This window comes from Lytechinus pictus, chromosome 13 (genome assembly GCF_037042905.1).
Source record: "Lytechinus pictus isolate F3 Inbred chromosome 13, Lp3.0, whole genome shotgun sequence".
NCBI classification, from domain to species: Eukaryota; Metazoa; Echinodermata; class Echinoidea; order Temnopleuroida; family Toxopneustidae; genus Lytechinus; species Lytechinus pictus.
This window is the reverse complement of record NC_087257.1, coordinates 11,893,171-11,917,725: the sequence shown is the minus strand read 5'-3', so window position 1 is coordinate 11,917,725 and position 24,555 is coordinate 11,893,171. Positions and strand designations below refer to the sequence as shown.

At 34.8% G+C, this 24,555-nt stretch overlaps 1 protein-coding gene across 1 annotated transcript in view; it reads left to right on the top strand.

Annotated features, from left to right (window-relative positions):
* The first annotated feature begins 5,576 nt into the window (after positions 1-5,576).
* The window catches only part of LOC129273999 (mucin-2-like), a 131,501-nt gene continuing 112,522 nt past the window's right edge, over positions 5,577-24,555 (top strand). The window contains exons 1-6 of the mRNA XM_064108643.1: positions 5,577-5,891; positions 8,392-8,550; positions 11,382-11,461; positions 17,248-17,334; positions 20,940-21,120; positions 23,764-23,903. Of these exons, the coding sequence (XP_063964713.1) occupies positions 5,818-5,891; positions 8,392-8,550; positions 11,382-11,461; positions 17,248-17,334; positions 20,940-21,120; positions 23,764-23,903 (721 nt within the window). The 5' untranslated portion in view covers positions 5,577-5,817. The remainder of the gene's footprint in view (positions 5,892-8,391; positions 8,551-11,381; positions 11,462-17,247; positions 17,335-20,939; positions 21,121-23,763; positions 23,904-24,555) is intronic.

Genomic DNA, 24,555 nt, shown 5'->3' with positions numbered 1-24,555 from the left:
TTGGGGTATAAATATATCCAGCCTGGACCATCCTTTTAGCTGTGGGGTGCCAATTGTAGCACTAATCTCTTACACGGTACAGGTTCAATTTATCAGCTTATAAATCATTCATAACTATCTGGGAATTACTTTTGTTTACCATTAATGTGCGGGGAAAGAGCAAAGTAATTATGAGAAACGTACAATTTAAAAAAAAATCAACATTTTCGGCTTTCTATTATTATTCTACTGTTAGGCCAACTAAACCATATGGTCAAAATTCAAGTGGAATTGCTTTGACAAAAAAAAAATCAGCTGTTTAATTTAAATAGACCATTACTCCACTAAGAAGTGGGGACTCAGCGTCAAATTATGTCAAAGTTTACGGAATGAGTATTTGAATATAACTCACTGCACATCTTAAGCTTTATAAAAAATATATAACTTGGCTAAATTGATCATCAAGAATCCACACTGAACACTCAAGTACTCCATTGAATGTAAAAGAAATTCAGTGAGAGATTAAAAAGAAACTCAAGAGAAAAGAAGGTTCGAAGTTTGGGTTCACACAAGCACGAGATGTGCACACTGTGTAATCTCAATGAAACTTCCTAGCAGACTACAAAATCTGGTGTTAAAAATAAACTCCTCAAAACAAGTTTGAAAATCTGACTTTGATTGATAATCCCTCCTCGGTGTTAGTAAAAACTTATGCATGATTGATACCATTGAATAGATCATTTTATTTTCTTTAAAATGATACCCTACATAATATGATAATGGTTCACATGGAGGTGCAGTACCTTGAAATGTGGGGCAAGGTCAAAATTAAAAAGTTGCAAAATGACACAATATTAAAGTCACTGTTCTTTTTTCCGTGGTGATGAGTGACCTTCTTAGCAGTTTCTTATGTTTTCATGCACTTTAACATCATCATTAACAGGAATCAAACACACTTCTGCACAAGCAAACACATAACAAACAAACATGCATGGATATTTCAAACCATGTTATCTCACAGAATATCACTACATAAACCACAACAAAACATCAACAATGAAGAAGCAGGGGCTTGATTTGAATGGGTTTTCATCTCTATTGACACAGACAAAAGAATCATGTTCTTTATTGAATCTTCATGGCTATTTCTGCTCGTTTGCAGCTTATCAATTCAGACCTCATCCAACACTTTTTAATCCTGCTCTTTCCGTGATGACATGATCATACCAAGCATGGTATCATTTTAAAGAAAATTAAATGATCTTTTTAATGGTAGCGGTCTCCAGCGGTCTCCAGCATTTTTTTTTTGTCTACTCAACAAAGTACAACGTATAATATTGCAATCTAATACTATCTATATACATTTTTGCAAATGAATGATTATTTGTATTTTTTTTTGTAAAAAAGAAATGTATCACTATGTTTTTCTTTATGTTGTACATTATGTTTGTTAATTATTTCTGTTAGAAAAATGCTGAAATAAAATCAAATCAAATCAAATCAAATATCAAATATGCATTGTGTTAAATTAGGAGTTGGGAGAAATTAATCGCGAAACTCCGATTTCCAAACTTTTTTTTTAGAGTATCATATATCTCGTCTTCTATTTAACTTTGCAACTTTTAAATTTTGACAGCATAAAGAAGAAGAGTTACTATTTTAGATAAGCTAATGTTCTACCTTTTAGTTGATGGAGACCATTGTTTTAGCTACTTACAAAACAAAACCTTCCCTGACGACTTACTGTTAATAGTTTGGGGTGGTTTTTCACAAATATTAAAAATACTAAACGCTTCGCATCAGAATTTTTTTTATTACTATTTGCATGTATCTTTATGTGTGTGAATGAAAAAAAAATTATAAAGAATATTTTCTCATCGAAGTGACATCATCCTCAATTTGCCCTTTATAGTTTCGTAAAGATGACAAGGCCAAAGAGAGAATTCAAACATCAAGTGAAAAAAAATATAGATTTAAAAACACAAATAAACCCGCCAAGTTCTGTCAAAAAATATGAAAAGGAATAAAGATTTAAACAAACAAAAAGCACAGCTGTACTCGCCTATATGATTATATATAAGTGAATTAAGTAAATATGAATGCGTACTTAAGCTGTCTGTACAGATAATATTGACAAGTCTGTCCACAAATACCTTCAAGTTATGGAACCTGTTTAAACGGTACGTACTTTGTTCAGCTTGTCAAAATATGCTGCAATCTCGGTTATGTATTGCAGCGATCGATACCACTACGCCAGATGGTACGGCAAACAGTTTAGAGTTGGTGTGAAAGTTATTGTGTAATCTGAAAAAAGTTCGGGCTCCAACTTTATATATCGACCTAACTAGTTTATATTTGTAGTATGGGCACTCTCACGCAAACTCGTAAAAGGCCAGTGTGCAATGCCTATGCGTGCATTAGCTTGAAAAGTTCATTTGCTAACTTGTGCATTTTCAGGTTAGAAATAAATTACTTGCAATAATTTTATGAACATTTAAACCTTTGAAAGTTCATTTACACAATTGTTAATTGATATACTAAGTCTACTACTACTACTACTACTACTACTACTACTACTTCTACTACTACTACTACTACTACTTCTACTACTACTACTACTATTATTACTACTACTATTATTACTACTACTGCTGCTGCTGCTACTACTACTACTTCTACTACTACTACTATAATACTTTTACTACAAGTTTTAATGTACACTATAATGTTCTTGTTCGTTTAGTTCTTGGAAGACAAAATTTAAATTAACGCAATTTCATGTACATGTAACAGAATACAAAAGAACAAGTGGCGATATAACATCATCAGTTTGCTCACTGAATACCCATGAAGACATGCATATAAATGTTTAACAGAAGGCAAATCTTTAAAATGTCATAAATTTGTTATTCATTGTCCAATTTGATGTCATTTATCAGCATTTTGATTGGCTGATTTTTCTTCTTCTTTTTTTTACTATTAAAATCATATTACTTTCAGCCTGGAGAACCCCTTTAACCAAAATTTGGAGAAAAAATGGGACCTGAACCTTCTTGTCTTCCAATGTAATTCATTTAGTCACACATGGTGTCAGTGGATATAAAACTGGTAGCAATAACAAGAGGAAACGTTGTTTTTTATCATTCAGGTAAATACAAATTGTAATATTCAATAATTATTTCATATTAGCCGTCTTCATTAATTTTGTTCTTTATTTTGAAACGCGCTGTAAACATATCATTCTAAAGAATTCAAAACATATCCATAATACCAATAGATTATGTACTAAGTTCTGATTGATTTGGATCTCGAAAATCGTTTTGGGGCTTATTTTTATCGATATGGCATTAAGAAAAGTTGAGAAAATTATTTATTCAGGGTCAATAATTTGGAATGTTTGACCGCTCAGGTTGAAAGTACAACTGAGGTAAAGTTATTTCGAATAACTGGATTGAAATAAAATGTGGAGCGTCGTGGTCTAGTAAATTATGATTCTCGTCTTTCAATCTGAGAGACGTGGGTCGATTCACTCAGCAAGAAAGTTTACCCACATTGTCCTGCACTCATCCAAGGTGAGGAAAATGGTTACCAGGTCGGAAGAAACTCCTTGAATGCTTCAGCGTCAATAAAGCAGCACGGCAAAAGCCGGTGGTAATAATAGCATCGCTTTGTATCCTCAGGCAAAAAAAAAAAAAAAATTTACAAATCCAGCTAATATTAAAATAAGACTTCTGAGGATATCGAAGGCGAAGATAACAGGGATTAGAGGTCTCACGGTACACCATGTATTATTTTTGGGGCAATAAAATCCCTGCTTTAAGCCTTAAAAATCCTTACACTTAAGGGACCCCCCCAAAAAAAAAATCGTTTTGCATTCATTTTCCTCTTAGGAAAATGGGATTCTGTTAATTCTGGTGATGGATTTACATTTTCGTTTAAACAATGCCTTCACAGAGATTATCTACAAACAGTATGATTTAGACCTTCCTTTTTTTCTGACGTAAAATTAATCGATTCATTTACATGGTAACGAAACAGGTGTGGCCATCTTTTGACAAGTTTTCGAATTATTCTTGGATTGCACAACCTCCATTTCTGTCGTGACGGCTATTATGAAAAATGGGGTTTAACAAAGGCCTTATCGATTACTACAAGCAAAGAATATCCAGCAAATTCCAATACATGTATTGTAATTGGTGACAACCTGTTTCAGAATTGGCCACTTATATGAAAATCAACTACATAATTAGTATCAATTTATATGTAAAATACTTTCGGTGATAAGTTTATTATCATCTTAATTATTTCAGACTTATTGGTGTTGATTGTAACTTTTTGGCATAGACTTGCAGTTTTGATTAATTGTTTCATTTCATGTTTCAAGGCACAAACTGATTATCTGTTTGTGTAGTAAAATGGTTTGAATGTCAGCCCAGGTAATGAAATAAAGGTAATGATGATGAAGATGATGAGAGTAATGATAAAACAATAACGATAATGATGATTATAATAATAATGATGATGATGATGATAATAATAATAATGATAATGATAACAATGATGATAATAATAATAATATTACTACTACTACTACTACTATTACTACTAATAATAATTACAAGAATAAGAAGAAGAAGAGGAAGAAGAAGGAGAAGAAGAAGAAGAAGAGGAGGAGGAAGAACAAATATTGCCCAAAGCGATTTCCATTGCCGAATTTCCAACATATATTCGCGTTTTTTACATAACGAAACAAAATGATGACAGTTATTTAATCAATGGTTGCTAGTCTGTATGAATGTAGAAATATATGCAATCGTTGTTATATGTGTAGACCTAAATATCGAAGATAATTTAAGAAGACTTTCAATATAATGCAATTACCAAATCAATAACATTCTCCAATGTAATATCACATTCTCTTCTCTGTTCACATGAGCATGACATTAGCTCTAGGCATAAAAGAGGGGATATTTTATATACACAATAAAAAAAATCTGCACCCTTAACAGCTAGAATAATGTCACAACATTACCATTTGTAGTGCTTAAGTGAAACCCACCGGAAAAAAGTGAAAATATGCATCCATTTTGGATTGTTTAATTTGGTTTCACTTTTCCACCCTAAATTTAACAGTTACCATAAAGCTTAATGGTGAGGAATGTTTCGCGTTCAAAGTGTGCAAATTTGAACCTTTCTTGAATAGTACCACTCTCCAACGTTTAGGTTGCAAAATGTAGCTTAGGCCCCTACTGCTTCCCTGGAAGCAGTAGTTTCTTAACTAAGTTTCTTAAAGAGTTTCTAATGTTACATATGTTTGTATCTTAATCCTTAACGAGATGATAATGGTATTATATATATTTCCAAAATGGACCTATGTCCCCAAATTCATAGTTCATCCTTTTATTCTTTCATACGTAATGCACTATCTGAAAAAACTGGAGGATAAAGAACAAAATGCGAGCGAATTGACACCCCGCCTCCCCGTATGTTTATCTCCTTTCCCTTCCTCATCCGGTCTGTTTCCACAGACGTTATTGGGAAACAAAACAGATTCTTCTCTGATTGGGTACAACTTTTGTCAAAAACAAATAGGACTCAATCGATGACATCTGTATTCGAGGCGTTGATAATATAAAACGCTTTGATGAGCCTGACGATTTCTCATGCACGCCCAGTTTACGTGTCGAACAGCGTCCGAGTTGGATGCAAGCGTTTCGCGATCTGTGGGCGATTTAAATCTGCAGAAACGCAGGCGATAAACTTTTTACCTAAGAAGGATAGAAGAGTTTCGACACAGACGATTTATTCCTTACGAAGACAGCAGAGATTCAGGCGAAAATGGCGCCTACGACGCCTCCGCCGACATTCCTCCTTGGTGTGCTAATCATTCTCGTCTCCGCTCAAATAGGAAGGTAAATATAATTATCCTGATTGTAAAAAATAAGTACTCCAAAGTTATACTAATGAAGAAAAAATATTTTCTTTGGAATGGGGCAATTATATCCAAATTCTCGTCATTATCGTTGTTTAGAATACTTTGTAAACCTTTGATTCATAGAGTAATATAAATGGTATTTTTCGAACATTCTTTTAAATGATGCATGAATTTGACGTTAGAAGAAGGCACATAGGTAAAATAGAACTTTTATTAGAGATTATACTTCCATATAATTCATCATTGACACGTGAAGATAATTAGATTAAATTCATTAAGTTTGTACATTCTTTAAACTCTTTGTTGCTCTTTTTTTTCGTGTGAAGTAAAGTCTATGGATTAAAATGGAATATGATAACGTAACATTATGGGATATTCAAAGCTTCATTCAATTAAATTAAAAGTGAAACACGAAATGGCCAAGATAAAACATGTGCATCAATCGTTTCTATTTTCCAATCGGTTAATTGGTTTATAAGTGTGATAAAGAAATGTCATTACGATAGTTCATCATATATATATATATATATATATATATATGTATATATATATATATATATATATATATATATATATATATATATACATGTTTATATATATATAATTTCCAATTCGGTTATGATTAACTATAATAGGTTTGCCCCTCTTCTATCTGCCCTTTCCTAGCCCTATTTCCTTTCTTATTATGTATTTGTATTGTACTTGTGTTACAGGCGTATCCCGTCACAAGCTTTTGAGGGCGTTACGCCTTCTTCTGCTAACCAATCTTTTATATATGTACACTCAATTTGATAAATGATTTTGTATGGATTATATTGAAAATGATATTTTGTGAGAATGGAAGAAAATAAATTTTTATTTGCATTGAATAAAAAAAAACCCCCATGATATCATAGTAATTCGTCAACTTGATGTTGACCTGTTTCCGAGTCGGTAATGTGACTTAGGTGATATTATAAATATGAACAAAGATAAAGAGTTAATGTAATGTGGTTTTGATGATATGTACTTCAATCATATTTCACGGCATGTGCTGTTCAGCTTGAAAATGTAGTGTGTAAGGGTGTGTGGGCGGGCACTGTAAAAACTGTGGTGTTAAAACTGACACCAGTTGGTGTTAATAGAGGACCACACCCTGAGGTGTTAAAATTACACCCTTGAGATTGAACATAACACCAAAGAGTGTAAATGTAACAGCCAAAGGTGTTGTAATAACACCTATGGGTGTAAAACTAGCACCACTAATTTAACACCGGTGTAAAACAACTGGTGTGGTCCTCTATGTACACCGGTTAACACCACAGTTTTTGCTGTGTGTGTGTGTGTGTGTGCGGGTCATGATGTGCGTGTGTGTGTGTCTGTGGGGATGGGACATTCCATATATCCACTGTAGTTAATGTATTTTTCACACTCTTTTTCACTTTAAGAATAGAACATCTGGATTTTATGTCATCAAAATAAAAATTTTGATGACATATTAAGAAAATGAAATATCATGTGGTGTGTGACAAAAGTAATGATTGTGCGTATTCCGGGGACAGATAAGGTCATTTTCAAATTGTTATTGCGTCCGAGGAAATCGATCAATCAATCAATCAATCAATCAATCAATCGATCAATCAACCACTCAATCAAACCGATATCTTTTGTGGAGGATTTTAATACCTAAACGCCATTGTGTAGGCCGTGCTTCATTCAATATCTACACTGTTAAAAAAATCCTGATTATACAGAAAAAAGAGAAGATTTTGCAGAAAGCAATCACAGAATCATTGTGTAAATTCATAAAACATGAATTTTTCTGCAATTTAACAGAACAGGTCTGTTTAAAAAGGGGAAAAGGGTGTTTTATTTAAGGAAATTTGTAAGATTCCATACACCAAATACCAATTTCCTGTAAGATTACGCAATCTGGTAAGATTACAGGTGTTCTCGAGACTCTGCTGCAGGAACTTTTTTTATTTTGAGGATAAATTTTCTAACAGTGTACTGTAATTCTCTTTTTTTTTAAATGAACACTTTAAAGGAACTATGGCCGATGCAGTCCCACCCTTTCCTATCCGTGCAAAAGGGGATTAAAAATATGTTTAGATCTCAGCAATGCTTTCGATATACGATTAATCGTCTTATTCTTCTGGAGAAAAAAAAAAGTTTTGTTATTCGAGGATTCACATTGGATCCTTTAACAAGGTTTTTAAGTACCCGTTAACTGTTTGTTACTATTATATAACGCTTAGGCTGAAATTAAGAAATGTGAAATTTCGCAGGGATCATTTCTAGGTCCTTTGATTTTTTTTGTTTGTTATTTTTTGGTACTTATTTTTAATTATTGTGTAACAACATATCTAAAAAGAATTGTAGAAAATGGGTAGGGTAAAGATGTATACATTGAAGGAGACAACCATAACGGAAACAAAATATACGTTAAAAAAGGCGATACTAAATTTGTTCTTTCTTATTCTTTTTTTTTTTTGAAGTGGGACCTTGCTTTCCATAACTGGTGACGGTGAAGGCGAGTGTGAAAGGACTGTGACACAAGCTCCTATCTGGAAATGGAAAGTTATGATTGTTGCCGAAGTGCATTCGACCGACCAAAATGTACAAAGACTGCCAAACGGAAACTACAACGTCACAAGGTAAATAAATACCAATCACACAAAGGAATACGGGTTTGAATTTGCACCATAGTGGTTAGTAGAATACATGTAGCATCACAACAAAAGGTACAGCATGCAGACCATTGTGTACATTTACAGGGATGGTCCGGGCTGAAAATATTTATATCTTAATACATAGAGTAGAACTCACTGAGCAAAATGCCGAAAATTTCATCAAAATCGGATAACAAATAACAAAGTTATTGAATTTTTAGGATAAGCAATAGTTTGTGAAAACAGTCATCATGAATATTCATTAGGTGGGCTGATGATTTCGCATCCCCACTTGTTCTTTTGTATTTTATTATATGAAATTACGTCTATTCAATTTTTTTCCTCCAAGAACTCGAAAAATTGGATTGACAACTGATTTTGTGCATTAGATATTTATTGCTGTAACTTATTTAATTATGAGGGAGACATATTATTCACACAAGTATGAAATAATGAAAAAATAATGATTTCATGTAATAACATAAGAAAGCGGAAAGTGGAAATGTGACATCATCAGCCCACCTAATGAATATTCATGACGACTGTTTTCACAAAATATTGCTAAACTTTAAACTTCAATAACTTTATTATTTGTTATCCAATTTTGATGAAATTTTCAGCATTTTGTTCAGTGAATTCTACTCTATGTATTAAGATGTAAATATTTTCAGCCCGTACCATCCCTTTAATGGTGTAATTACCTATAATATGCAATCTTATGGGATAAACCTTTTAAGGTGCAAATTTTAACATTTTAACGCAATAAAGTATGCACCTTAAAAGGTACACAGTTACAAATAAGGAATGTGCATTTTGCACTTTTCTATAAAATTCATTCTACAAGTGAGGGTTACTCTTATTCGAGTGAGACTTATTCACTCTCTCGGAGGATTTAATTATTCACTCGATAGAGAGTTTAAGGCTTAAACGTTGCACCTTTCTATTGGTGTAAACACAATAGGACCACATTCTTAGAGGACCTATAAAGATGCAAGTGTGCCCCTTTATACCAGAAAGGTGCACAGTTGCACCAGTAAAATTTATTCCAGCGCGCTATTGCTAAAGGTACTGAAGGTGTGTGTATTAATGAACGAACACAAGTTGCAAACTCTGTGTCCAGTATGAATTTACTTTATTTAGATATTCATTGAATCGAATACGGTTACAAATTTATTAGTAACATTTATGTTGTATTCCTTTTAATTATACCTTATCAAATGTAATTTCAGCAAAAGTTTTACTGATATCTTATGCCATTTTTGTTGTGATTATTGCTATTGTACATGTATTCTAAACTTTTTATGTTTGCTGTGTACAAGATTTCGCAATTTAGCGTTTGGCTGCTTTGAAATGTTCGTAATCAATCAATTAATTGCGCAAATGCAAATACAAGAAAACTTGATTCAATCTTTTCACTGACAAAAGAAAAATGGCAAAGGAGGCTTTTGCAATACATAATTTTACACGTACTCCTCAAGTCATTGGTGGAGATCGGGAAGGGGCGTACCCCAACCCATTTTCAAATTCAAAACCTATGGGGGGTCGTCTCGTCCTCCCCCTTGACCAAAAATCTCCCAAAATCCACGCCTAGGCCTCAAGTAGACCCTTGCATTTGAACACATTTATTCCCATTGTAAAAATAATAGATAATAGATAACAAAGCCTTCATCTGCATCATTCAGTAAGATAAACGGTGCAAGTGAGCAAGTCGAGCGAAGGCATCACCGGTATCGTCCAGTGGTTAGAGCACTGGACTCATAATCGCAAGGTTGTGAGTTCGAATCCCCACTCTGCCACTGTCTCCAATTTGATAAAAAGGCCAAAGAGTAGTATCTGTCGTCTATTAAGGTCAGCCGCTATGACTGATTAACCTAGACATAAAAAATGTTTCCTAGGTAATTGGTTATATACCAGTTTGGCGTTTACCAGCAAAAATGCTGCCCTGCCGAGTTCCTATGGGGGTTACCATGAACTTTCAATTTCTCTGCCTAGAGGATAATTCATTTTCTGGAGGACCGGGATAACTGGGGATCGTGCGGGCTTCCCAGGGAAGCATAGCATTTTTTTTAAATTAAGTAGGCCTATTTCCATCAGAAACGCCAAATCTAGTCATTTAGAAGATATTGTAGATAATGATTCCGGGGGGGGGGGGGTAGGGTCTCATAAACTGTATTATTTTTTGTGGGGAGGTGGCAACCATATTCGCCCCATTAATTCACGACTAAAAAGGTGAGACTGAAAAGAGGTAAATGAAGGAAACTATATGTGAAAGAGAGAAAGGGACTGGATGCCCCTGATAGCTTCGCTCATTGATTATCTTTGGCCAACATAAGAATGGAGATTGCTTTGCCAATCTTAATGTAGGAAAACGTGATAACTTTTTTGCGACTAGTATAATCACACCTGACAATTTTACTTGCGTTGGATTGGCTGAGACTTACACCTACTAAGGTGTAACTGCCTGATAGAACAGAATTTGTTGGATAATACATCCAACAATTCCTTTCATAGACGCTGAGTCCCTGCTGATATCAATTATGAAAGTTTCTCATCATTAATTATAATAATAATAATGAAAATAATAATGATAATAATAATAACAATATAATAATCATCATACTAATAATAATACTAATAATAACAATAACAATACGCAACATTTATATAGCGCTTAATGTACCCCGGCTTTAGCAAATTGCAAAATGATTAGTTTTGAACGGGGGTTTGAATTGTACTTCGTTAATACAGATAAATTGCTTTATTTCTTCCTGCGATCAGTGCTATTATTAAGATAATATATTCTCGCTCTTACCTAGATGGATCGCTGAGGATCAGCCATCGATAACGGTAACAGAGTGCTGTGCTGGATACGTCCAGGAAGGACCAACATGTGAACGTAAGTAATGCTTAAAGGTCAAGTCCACCCCAGAAAATCGTTGATTTGAATCGATAGAGAAAAATCAAACAAAAATAACGCTGCAAATTTCATCGAAATCGGATGTAAAATAAGAAAGTTATGACATTTTTAAGTTTCGCTTATTTTTCACAAAACAGTGATATGCACAACTCAGCGATATGCAAATGAGAGAGTCGATGATGTCCATCACTCACTATTTCTTTTGTTTTTTATTGTTTGAATAATACAATATTTCAATTTTTACAGATTTGACATTATGGATCAACTTAACTTAACCATAAACTGTTAAAATAATGGTAATTCCACATGTTCAGGGAGGAATAAAACTTTTTTCACTTGACAAGGAGGAGGAAATTAGAATATTTCACATTTCATATAATAAAATACAAAAGAAATAGTGAGTGGGTGACGTCATCAGTCTGCCAATTTGCATACCGACCAGGATGTGCATATAACTGTTTTGTGAAATTAAGCGAAACTTTAAAATGTCATAACTTTCTTATTTTACATCCGATTTTGATGAAATTTTCAGTGTTTTGTTTGTTGGATTTTTCTCCTTTTTTTCAAATAAACTTTTTGTTGGGGTGGACTTGTCCTTTAATAAATATACCTTGTGTATTGACGTCATCGCGTCGCCATCTTAGAGGCTCTTAGAAGCTGAAACCATTGAGCTATTACAGATTGTCTAGCATGCGCACTGCAAAAACTCCGGTATTGATTTACCACCAGCCCGGAATCTATATTACGTCCACACCAGAGAAGTGTTAAACAACACCAGGTTTGGTTTGGTTTGGTTTATACAACACCAAGTTAAAACAGCATCGGTTTGATTCCAAACTGGTGTTAATTAACTAGATTCCGGGCAAGGGGTAAATCAGCACCGGAGTTTTTGCAGTGCGTTGGTGATCTGAGGTAGCGAAAATAAATGGAAGAAAGAGAAAAGAAAGACAAAAAGTTTAGGTCCTACGATATTTCCTTCACGACTTTTTGATAAGGTTAATTCCGGGGTTTATTCCTTCTGACAAAACATCAAAAATATCTATGACCACGAGATAGTCGTAAAACTTCAATGTGATAAAACATACATTAAATCGTTATCGTTTGGCAATGTGAAAACCATAAAGCAATTTTAATAAAAAGGTTACGGGTTCGAATTCTGATGTAGGCAAAATCTTAATTCCTGGATAAATAAAAATCAAATTGAAGGCGATATTTTGAGGTTATTTTTTTGTTTCTTTTTTTTTCATGTAAAAGGAATATGCATTGACCCATAAAACAGCAAGATAAATAAAAATACAATGCCAAGACTTGCAGATTTAGACTTCAAGAAGGGTTTTTGTGATACTAAATGAATTATGTACTAAAAAAAGTCGCCGGGAAAAAAAATCGCAGGTGGGCCATGGCGGTAAACTCCTTTAACCTATTTATTAAATTCACCAAAAATGACCTCACAATCCGATTCACCTGCCTGGCTAACCCCCTCCCCCTTTAAAAATAACTGCTATAATCTGGTCAGGTTCTAACCCTTAATGCAACATTCTGAATAGTGTTAGGTAGTATTATTCTTTGAATGTAAATTGATACCCTTACAAAGCTAGTCTGCTTCGGCATATGGAATAAAATAATCACAATGGGTTTAGTAAATGCCGTAGAAATACAATCGTAGATTTTAAAAGGAGCGTAGCTCTCTCTATCAGTGCCCATGATGTGACCAAAAAAAGAAAATTCAAAATCCGTTTCTGAAACGGTTTTTTGAAAAAAACACGTCTGTTCATGGGCAATTCTACGATTTTATTTCTACGGCATTTACTAAACCATTTGTGATTATATACATAAACATACACACACACACAAACACACACTCACTCACTCACACCCACCCTCACCCCCCTCCCCACACACACACACGTATGATAAGACATGATAATTAAACATTCCGAGCAGTTTTAGATGTCTATTTAATTAAAGAATTGACGAGAGTGCGAAGCGAGAACTAAAAATATTAATATACTGACCATAAAAGGAATGTGATAAGGACTGCACTTAGTGACTCGTTTACTGGGAGTGCGAAGCGCGAGCTAAAAATTTATGATATTCCAACCTGAAAACTGGACATTCTAAGCACTTTTTTTGTAAACAAGAACAAAATGAGTACCTTACTAAACAATAATTGATGCGAGCGCAAAACGCGAGCCAAAATTTAGTGATACTCCAACCTAAAAACTGGAAATTCTATGCACTTTTTGTAGCCAAGAACAGCCGAACAGCCGAATGACTACCTTACTAAACAATAGTTGATGCGAGCGCGAAGCGCGAGCCAATTTTTTTTTGATTTTCTTACCTGAAACTCATTTTGTTTGACTTCAAAAGGCGTATTTCATTTTGAACAAAGGGCATATTTTATTTTGGAAAAAAGGCACATTTCACCATTTAATTTTGATAAAAGGCGTTTTGTCACACGCGGATTTTTTTTAAATTTCGGGGGGGGGGGGGGGGAAGTTCCCCTTCCCCTGACCCCCGGTTCCGCCGCCCCTGTTATACAGTTATATTTTAGAAATAGCTGTTTATAACACACATTTAATGATAGACGATACATACTGTTGTTGAGTTCACTCATGAATCGCAAGATCAAGTGAAATATATAAAGGAGACGAAACAGGGAGACAAAGTGGAAATTAGACACCCCCGCTTCCGCGGCCCCTGAATTAGACCACATCAATATTGGGTCAAGATGAGTTTGCCATAATATGGTGTAAGACGGCAGTTTGTGTGAGAATCAGACCATCTGCTACACCAGCAATCAAGGACTGATGTTGTAACAGTTATAGCGCCATCTTTTGACGCCAAGTGTGAAAAAAAAAGAATAATGTGATACATGTGGACTAGTGGTTAGAGCATTTATTGGCCCCGGGTGCAGAATCTTCGACACACACCTGCCTTATCGGATATCTAATCTTGTTTATATGAATAAAAACTTGAAAACTAAGATGTACTTAAAACTTCAGACTTTAGTGGGGGCTATCCCCTGGACACAAAATATAAAATCAGGTTTTAGCAGTTGACTGGGAAAAATGTACGTGAAAAAATAATATTTTTTCCGTCCCCCCTAAATGTTGATGCCTCCGCCGCCAATGCCCCCTTCAACAGCCGGTTTGAGCGACTTTTTCAGCTTTGGTTATGCCTTTCAAAGGGGGGGGGGGGCACGGGCTGGATGTGCCCCCCTGGATCTGACAACTTAATTGTCTGACAAAAATGTTGATGAAACACTATGCGTGAGAGGAGGAGGAGGAGGAGTTTCCAGTGCTTTTTTAAAACATAACCATATTTGATATTGCAAATCATGAATATTTCGAGTCGTCAAAATTACTGGGGGAATTTTATAATTTCTCACGTCGGCGTAATTTATGGTTATACATACATATTTTAATTTGAAGAGCTTGATTCTAAAAGGAGCTAAATCCACTTTTGACCAAAATTGATATTTTGATACAAATATATGTATCTTAGACGTGGGAATCAAATGCAACATATCGCATTTGAATTTTTTTTTGGAAAGGTTGGTAAAAATTGATTTCAAATTTGAGTTTTCTTCCAAAAGGAGCTAAATCCAAAACAGTATTGTTCCAAAAGGAGCTAAATCCATGAACAATAAAATTTCAAAAATTCTTTAAAAATAGATTTTTGAAATCAAGATTTCATTAATCGAAGATTTACAGAGGAAAATACCAAAAGTTGATATAGCTCCTTGTGGAACAAAACTCTTCATTTATTTGTGTTTGGTTGTACATTTATAGTGATTTCGACTACACAATTCAGGATGCATCTGGGTGGGGTGAGGGTGGGGGGGTTAAGACAATGTCAAATTGTAATTGTCGATCAAAGGGTAATTGGAGAGCATCCTTTATTTTGAAACCTGATTTTGGTTTGGTTTTACAGGCGTCTGTTTATGTCCACACCTCGACGTACCCGTATGACCACCGTCCTGGCCGCTTTAGGTTTCTTCCTCGATAATCGGGGGCCGCGGAACGGTTTTGAAAATGAGGGGGCTGGGCTGAACATTATGCATGAAAAAAAAAACCATCAGATAATAATTTTTCACGTTGTACGTACAAGTTTAGCAGGGGCGGATCCAGGATTTTCCAAAGGGGGGGGGGGGGCAAAAATAAAAGAAGTTTTCAACCACAAAGTAAGGATATTTCGTACCCGAAAAAAATTAAAAGCAAAAAAAAAAAAATGATTTTCAATTAATTAATCAAGGATATTTCGTACTCGAAAATATTTGACAATAAAAAAAAAAAAGAAAGGATTCTTCAATTTAAAAAAAGGGGGCACATTTCTGTTTTAATCGCATTTTTATATTTTTACAAATTTTAATTTGGCTTCTCAAAAGGGGGGCACGTGCCCGCTGTGCCCCCTGGATCCGCCAGTAAAGTTTATAGTGAGAACATTGGGGAGGGAACGGCTGATCGAAGCCTTCCCTCTGGCCCCTCCTCCCGGTTCCGGTGGCCCCTGAAAATAAAATATGGAAGGCAGGTTAGGCAGGGCATATAAAGATTGCATCCGGATATTTTTTATGCATTCCCTTTGAATGTAAATTGATACCCTATACTTTCAACAAGGCTTATAGCCCCAGCACCCCTCTTCTCCGGTTCACAACAGACGAACAGACGAGCACATACGAGGCAGACGATTTGCATGCGATAGCAGCGATAACTGCAAACGATTTCGATAACTGACTGAATTTATGCATGCACAGTACAGTCGGAGCCGGAGGAAGTTGTACCCGGGATACAGAACAGCTGTAACCCCTGAATTTCACTCCAAAGCCTACGACCCCCTATCCTTGTCAGAAATTCAACAGAAGGGAATTGTTATTTGCATTGAAGGGGTCGATCCCGAGCACGGTGATATTCGAGGCAAGTATTTCTCGCGAGATATAGCCCTCCAAAGTTCCGATCTTCGCTGCGATGGAGTCCAATGATTGAATCGCATCCCCTGCGTCTGAGCCTCCACCTGTAATCATAGTTATGTAACAACAACACGACCTGTCGGCACCGTGAGTGACTACAGCTTGCCGCATCTCACTGGGCCCGCACCCCGTGAGTCCTCACCGAGATGCTGATGTGTAGGGGAATGTCCTGTGGAGTCCCGTGAGCTGGTTTGCACCCGAAATATGCTCTCATTCTCAGTAAAAGATCTGCCTCCTGCTTCATACAGACTTATTTAAAATAATAATTAGTCTATGACTATGCAATTTCATTTTCAAAAACAAGTTTGTGCAGCGGGCAGAATGATTTTATTTTTATTCAGTACTGACTTTAAACGGTTATCATCCATCATATTAGAGTTTGAGCTGTGGTATGGTGTTGAACGATTGGGGGAATGGAGATGGAGGGGGGGGGGGGGGGGCTGACCAGGCAAAAAATCAGATTGTAATTTTTATTTTGCCTTCAGGTCCAGACCTTCAGGAGTTGCATTGTAATTCTAAAAGTAAGCCAAAATGATAAAAAACCTGATCATATTTCTTCGATTCTCCAGCACCAAGTGAGTTTCATAGCTGTCTGTAACATCTGCAGCCAAGTAAAAGGTTTCGCATTTGGTGTAGAGAGATTGATGCTCTATCTTTTGCCTCGTGCAATATCTGGCTTTTCAATTCAATTTTTTATTCCATTTCCATTCAAAACACTAATATAAAGGCTTCAATTGCACTCATGAAAACTATTTTTGCTATCAGTGTATAATGTTATCTGTATATTGTTTTACAGCTGTTTGCAAGCCAGCTTGTGTCAACGGAGACTGTGTTGAACCTAACTTTTGCAGTTGCTATCCAGGATGGACTGGGGTGAATTGTGGTAAGTGATATCAAAGCTGCTTAGGCACCTAGAGTTGTCATACCGATCGGGCAAGAATTCCATATGCATCCCCCACTAAAATTGAAAATAAAAACACGAAGAAAGTTCAGAATGATATATGTAGCCTTAATATAGAACATATATAATGGGGAGTGGATATACATACCAAAATATGGCTTTATTACATCAAATTTTGAGCAGGATCTATAGTGCATGTAATTGTCCATAGACATTGGTTTATTTAGTCAGTTAAGGGTCTGTGAGTCTAGACTTTAGTCAAAGTATCTGCTGATAATCGTTAAAATACCCCTCCCGGTATCAATGCTTATCACTAGCATAGCGGGAAGAGGTCTTGATTGCAGATAAAACGAGGTGAGTTTAAGTCCTAACTAAGTTAAGCAACAGTTAAAAGAAATGATAGAAAAATCTGAAGTGAACGAACTGGAGGTGTCAACAATCTTTTGTTATTTTTGGTGGGGCCGGGGTGCATATGGAACTTTTCCAATGATCAATATAATGATGATGATTATGATGATTGTAATAATAATTTTTATGATTAATTTTAAAAATGATGACTGTAGTGATGATGATGATGATGATGACAATTATAATGATGAACAAAAAAACGATTTCAGATAAAAGTGATAATGATGACAATTATAATGATAACATTCTTATGATAATTTTTTATGGGAATGATAATGATAACTACAATAATAATGATGATTATCAGGCTTAATGAATATTTTGATGAGTAAGTGTAAACTAGGCCTACTGCGATTCATAAGATCTACAATAATAAAAATAATTAAAACTATGATGATATGATGATAATAAGAACAATAATAGTAATAGTAATGATAATGATATCTTAAAATAAACAATGAAAAGGTTCATGCCGACAACAACATGACCAGTGGTGTACACAGGAGGGTGGTTACAGGTGTTCAAACCCCCCTTCATGTTTTGTGATCCCAAACAAAACCCCACCTAAAAAGTAAAATTTTGTTGAAGACCTTGTTTTTTTTGTTTTTGTTTGGCTTGTCAAAATTTTTAGGGGTATGAAATGACCTACCATTTGTGATGAAGACCCTTTTTTTTTTAAATTTATTTATTTATTTATTTTTTGGTGGGGGGGGGGGTTTGTCAACATTTCATTCAGCTTGAAACCCTCTATCAAAAATCCAAGAGGGTATCTGAATGGGGCAGTAGTGATAACCCTAAAAGGCAGCAAATAATTGACCAATGACCAGAAAGGGTAAACTAAGCTTCTAAACAATTCACCAATGACAAAAATGGTAAATAAGTATAGATTGAAACATGTGCATTAAGATATAAACCACAGACACATACATCCTGTAAATTTGAACACATATTGAGCTTGAGAGTAATACAATAAAATCATTCCCAACGTCTTTTTGATGATTAATGTCATAATGTTTTAGAACAAAAAACAACAATAGTAGTGGTAATTATACTGATGATGATAATGAAATAATAATTATGATAATGATAGTAATAATAATAATAATAATGATAATAATGATGATGATAATAATAATAGTAATAATAATAATAGTAATAATAATTATTATAATAATAATAGTAGTAAGAGATATGATGATGATAATGTGATTAATCATTCTAACCGTAATTAGATATTTGTTGATGATCACAATGATAAGGATATATCTTGATCAGGATGTGAAATGTAACAGTAATGTAATGCAAATAATGATGATATTATGTATGTGGCTATAGGAGAAGCAACAGCTGGAAAATATGAAACGAGATTTTGATAAGCGTAATAAACAATAGGCTTAAAGGGCAGTGTACCCCAACAATTTAAATGCACAGAGAAAAAATAAACAAGCTAAACATTGAAAATTTCATTTGGAAATTGTGATACTGAACTTGGAATAGTCTCCTAATTGTCAAGTCTGCAAAATTGAAATATTGTTTATTTCATAGGATATAATACAAAAGAAATAGTAAGTGACATAACTGTCTCATTTGAATATCACTGTTGTGCATATCCGTTTTGTGGAAAATAAGCAAAATTCAAGTATGTCATAACTTTCATATTTTACATCCGATTTTTGTTGGAGTAGACTTCATTTTTAATGGAAGTTTGAATTAGGATCTTATGATGCTGTACAATGATAATGACTCCCATTCACTTGTTGTGTTTACTCCTATAATATCAGTAAGCCTTATTGATTTTATCATTATTTTGAACAATATTGAATACTACTATTTATTCTTTAGCTGGAGTGATGTATTCATATATTTTTTGTTAGCATTGTTTATATTTCCTTTATATATTCTTTAGACTTTATTAATTTAAATGTGGTGTATGAAGAGCCCCATGATATTCTTCTTAATATTTATTATCATCAGTTTGATTATAATTGATAATGACATTATCATTGTTATATTTTGATTTGATTTGATTTATTGATTTCCGTTTCACAATTGTACATAATACGATAAACAAAACATAACAAGGTTGAAAATACTACAAGACATAATATAATATAAGATATATATATATATATTATATAACATAATCATAGATTTAAGGAACACAATTCAATAAATAAAGTTATCTCAGATGACTTATTTATTTAAAAGTAAAATGGAGGGTCTTACCAAAAAAGCAAAGCTTGTACAAAAGGCAAGCACCTAACTTAGTTTCATTACAAAATTACAACAAAGAAATATTGGGTCGTAATAATATAAAGAAATTTTGTTTAAAAATGAATACAAACAATTTTTGAGCACTTTACAAAAACGTAAGTAATGGATCGTGTGAGAAAATATTTTTATTTACAATATTAGAGAGAGAGAGAGAGGGGGGGGGGGGTAAGGGGGAGAAGAAAGGAGGGACAGAGGAGTGCAGTGTACACTATTAAGTAGAAAGAGGGCAGGCAGCAGGAGCAGGTACTTTGGCTAATTGCAATTTTAAGATGAAAAAATAAATAAAACAAATAATATACATGAATATGTATATAATTAGTTATTCAGCTTGACCTGTTTGCAACGAGTGTTGCAAAATGATTTTTTTTTTCAGTTTGCGTTTAAAAATATTTACATTAGGGGATTCTTTAAAATCTTGAGGCAGAGAGTTCCAGTAGGTAGGCCCGGAGAAGACGAATGAATTCTTTGCAAATAAAGTTCTTGTTAAAGGAAGGTGATAATAATGCCGTTGCCTTGTTCGGTAGCAGTGTACGGATGCATTTTTACGGAACATATTAGAGAAAATAGCGGGGAGATCGTCCTCGCACTTAATTTGAACATAAATTGACCAAGTTCGAAAAGATATATGTCCCTTACTTTGAGAATGTTATTTTCAAAAAAGAAGGTATCAGTATGTGATCTAAAGTGTGTTTGAAAAATTCTCATTGTCATTGTTGTATAAAAAATAACTAAGGAGTAACAAAGTTCTATTTGTCTTTAAATTCCCTGATATTTTTCTACATCCTATTTCAACAAAATTTTGTTTTTCTTGGTTGACTTTTCTCTATTTAATTGTAATTTTTAACAGGTCACAATCACAATTCAGATTGTATTAACACTCATTTCTATGTTGATCATTTTTGCAGATATTAAGGAAGCAACAAAGTCAAGTCAGCCTCATGGTACTTGCCGGTACTATGCGGGGCATGTGACAACGTTCGACCAAGTTAGTTACAATTTTGAATTCCCCTGCGAGTTCAAATTTGTCGAAACAGGGGCGTACGCAATCAGAATAGATACAAGGAATGGTCTTTCTGTGTCAATTGAGTGAGTATCCTGCTTGTAGAACAGGTTGTCCCACATTGGGTCTTGCAGTTTGTCTGACAGTGTATGTGTCACAGTGTGTCTCATAGTTTGTTCACATTGTTTTCACAGTGTGTCGTACTCTGTGTTTACATTGTGTTTTACAGTGTATTGCACAGTATGTTCATAGTATGTCCTAGAGTGTGTCTCATAATGTGTTAACAGTGTGTCTCAGTGTGTATTGCTTCATGTTTTACAGTGTGCCTCGTATTTCACAGTGTGTTGCACAATGTGTTCCACAATGTCTTCAGTGTTTCTCACGGTATGTTGCGCAATATGTTCACAGTGTGTCTCACGTTGTGTCTCATAGCGTGTTCACGATATGTCTTACAGTGTGTCTCTGCCTTGCATTATGTTTCACAGTGTGTCTCGCAGTGTGTTTCTCAGTGTGTCTTGCAGTGTGTTTCACAGTGTGTATCACACTGTCTTGCGCAGTTTATTTACATTGTGTCTCACAGTGTGTTGCACAATGTGTTTACAGTGTGTCTCAGTGTGTCTTGCTTCATGTTTTACAGTGTGCCTCGTATTTCACAGTACGTTGCACAATGTGTTCCACAATGTCTTCAGTGTGTCTCACGGTATGTTGCGCAATATGTTCACAGTGTGTCTCACGTTGTGTCTCATAGCGTGTTCACGATATGTCTTGCAGTGTGTCTCTGCCTTGCATTATGTTTTACAGTGTGTTTCACAGTGTGTCTCACAGTGTGTTTCACAGTGTGTATCACACTGTCTTGCGCAGTTTATTTACATAGTGTCTCACAGTGTGTTGCACAATGTGTTTACAGTGTATCTCACAGTGTGTTCATGGTGTGTCTGTTGGTGTGTTCACAATGTGTCTCACCATGTATCTCAGTGTTTTACAGTATTTTCACAGTGTGTTCACTGTGTGTTTCACAGCGTATTCACTATTTGTCTCACAATGTGTTGCACAACATATTCACAGTGTCTCATAGTGTGTTCACAGTGTGTCCTTTAGTGTGTATCCAGTTTGTCTCGCAATATATCTTGCATTATGTTTTTTTAAATCTCACAGTGTGTTTCAAAGGTAAAAGAAAGTTGTTGCAGCAAACAATTATTTCATGAGAGAGTCTTTGAAATCAAGGTTAAATGCCACAGCATTATCATAGATCTAGTTCTGGTACATTGAAATAAGCTTTTAATATCTTTGTGAAATCATGGAATCTTAGCTGAAAACAAATAAATCTGATGATAACTAATACAAAAAGTCACATGTTGGATAGTGTATTAACATTATTTAGAAAAATACCTGACATTTTATGGAATTTGGTGCTTATTTTGCTAATTTCTCAGCAATTATGCATTTTCTTCCAGAGCAGTTTGGCAAATATTTTTTATTCATACATACAAACACTTGGATGGTAATTTTATTGGATTCTGTCTTTTGAACTCATTTTGAGGTTGTTACCACAACTAGTGGGTGTTTCATACAGCTGTTCGTAAGTTAAGAGCGACTTTAAGAACGACTGGTAATCCCTTCTTGTAAATGGGATATTCATTGGCGATAGTTTGGCCCCTAAGAAAGGTTCACCAGTCGTTCTTAAAGTCGCTCTTAACTTATGAACAGCTTTATGAAATACCCACCAGTCAGGTCTTTCCTGGGGGGTGTTTCACAAAGATTTAAGTATGACTTAGAGTCGCACTTAAATACCGAGTTGCGTACGGTATGAAAGGCTTGACCGCATTGGTCAGATCGTGCCATGAGGACGCGCACTACTGCGTATCTATCAATAAGATCGCGCGTTGCATATCATGTACGCGTCGGCATTTAAGTGCGACTTAAGTCATACTTAAATCTTTGTGAAACACCCCCCTGGTGTACTAAAAGCGGCACACGGATGTAAAGAATCCCCTGTTCCTTTGGAAAAGTTATATTACTGGAATTTATTTTTCGCCGACTCCCGGTTAATTGGTTCATTTTGCCCCTATCCTGCCATATGAAGGTTTGTTAAATCGCAGCCAAATTGGCGTAGTGGAACAGGGCTTTATCAAAATTATGTGATATTGAATTTTTTTTTTTTTACATGATGGTTACACGGTATGACTAACATATTGCTGAATATGAAAAGTCATTCACTATTTATTGATTACAAATGATGCTCTGTATTGCTTTAAACTCAGAACTCTGTTTGTTGTACCCGAATGCCCCCTTTCATGGACAAGCACCAATGACCTTTTCATGGACAAGCACCAATGAAAGTCTTACTTTCATTTCCCTTTTCCCTGCTCTCATGGAATTGCAGCTCATAATGAATGTATAAGAGAAGTTTTGAATTTGATGATATATTGTGTTATTGGTGATAGTTTGCAAGCGATTATCGAATAACATTGAAATCAAATATCGACCAGCACTGCAATAAAACAGAATGACATATCCACTAGGCTAGAGGTGCATTTCCTCCATTTATTTGGAACGCTTTCAATGTTCTTTTCTTTTGTACATCGTTAAGAAGTGAAGACATATAACTTTCATACAAGATAATCAGCTTCCATTTTTCTAACATTTTTTTTTTTTTAATAGGGGCTTCATTAAATGTGGTAAGCATAGGTGATTAATTTCTTTTTGTATGATTTTTTTTCCTCAAATAGAAATGACGATACCATATTGGAGTTTTTTAACAGCAACGATCTCTACATTAATCATTTGCCTCGCAAAATTCCTACTGAGATTTCAGGGTTTGGTAAAGTTATGAGATCTGGGATATACATCATTTTTGATGTAGTGGATGGTAAGTTCAATTTTTTAATTCTTATTATCCCAACATAATATTTATTTTTTCCTAGGTATTTATATCATCCAAATCATGAGTTTTAGTGACTACATTTTGTTGCTTGGTCTTAAATCCTTTGATGTATACTCCTTTATAAAAACCACAGTTAATATTTTTTAAACATTTTTGAGAAAAACATTTGTTTAAATTGAAGTTAGAAGATGGCATATCTTTAATTTTGATCTTGTTATTTTTAACTGTTTTCTTCCATACCGCTAAAAGGGTGGTCAAGAATTGAAAATCACTGTAATATGAATACGCAAGAATAGCACATATAATTTTATTATTTGAATTTCAGTATCTGCAAATTGAAGCTATAAATAATTGATAGAAGATGAACACTAAAATCCTTAAACTGAATTGGTTAAGTGATTCAAGCATCAAAATCTCTGTTTTTCCTTTGCAAGTTCTTTGCAAATTTTGTGGCAATTGTGCATGCTAAATTAATGGTAGGCAGGTTAGAGTTAGGGTTAAAACGGCCCTTCTTGATATGTTCTTCTGGTTGCACATCTGTACAGCACAATACTTGTGTGATCCCCGGCCCACTTCGTGGGGCAGGGCACTTTGAAAAGGCATCTTGCCGTAAGTCAATAGCTGTGTGTTTCTGCAG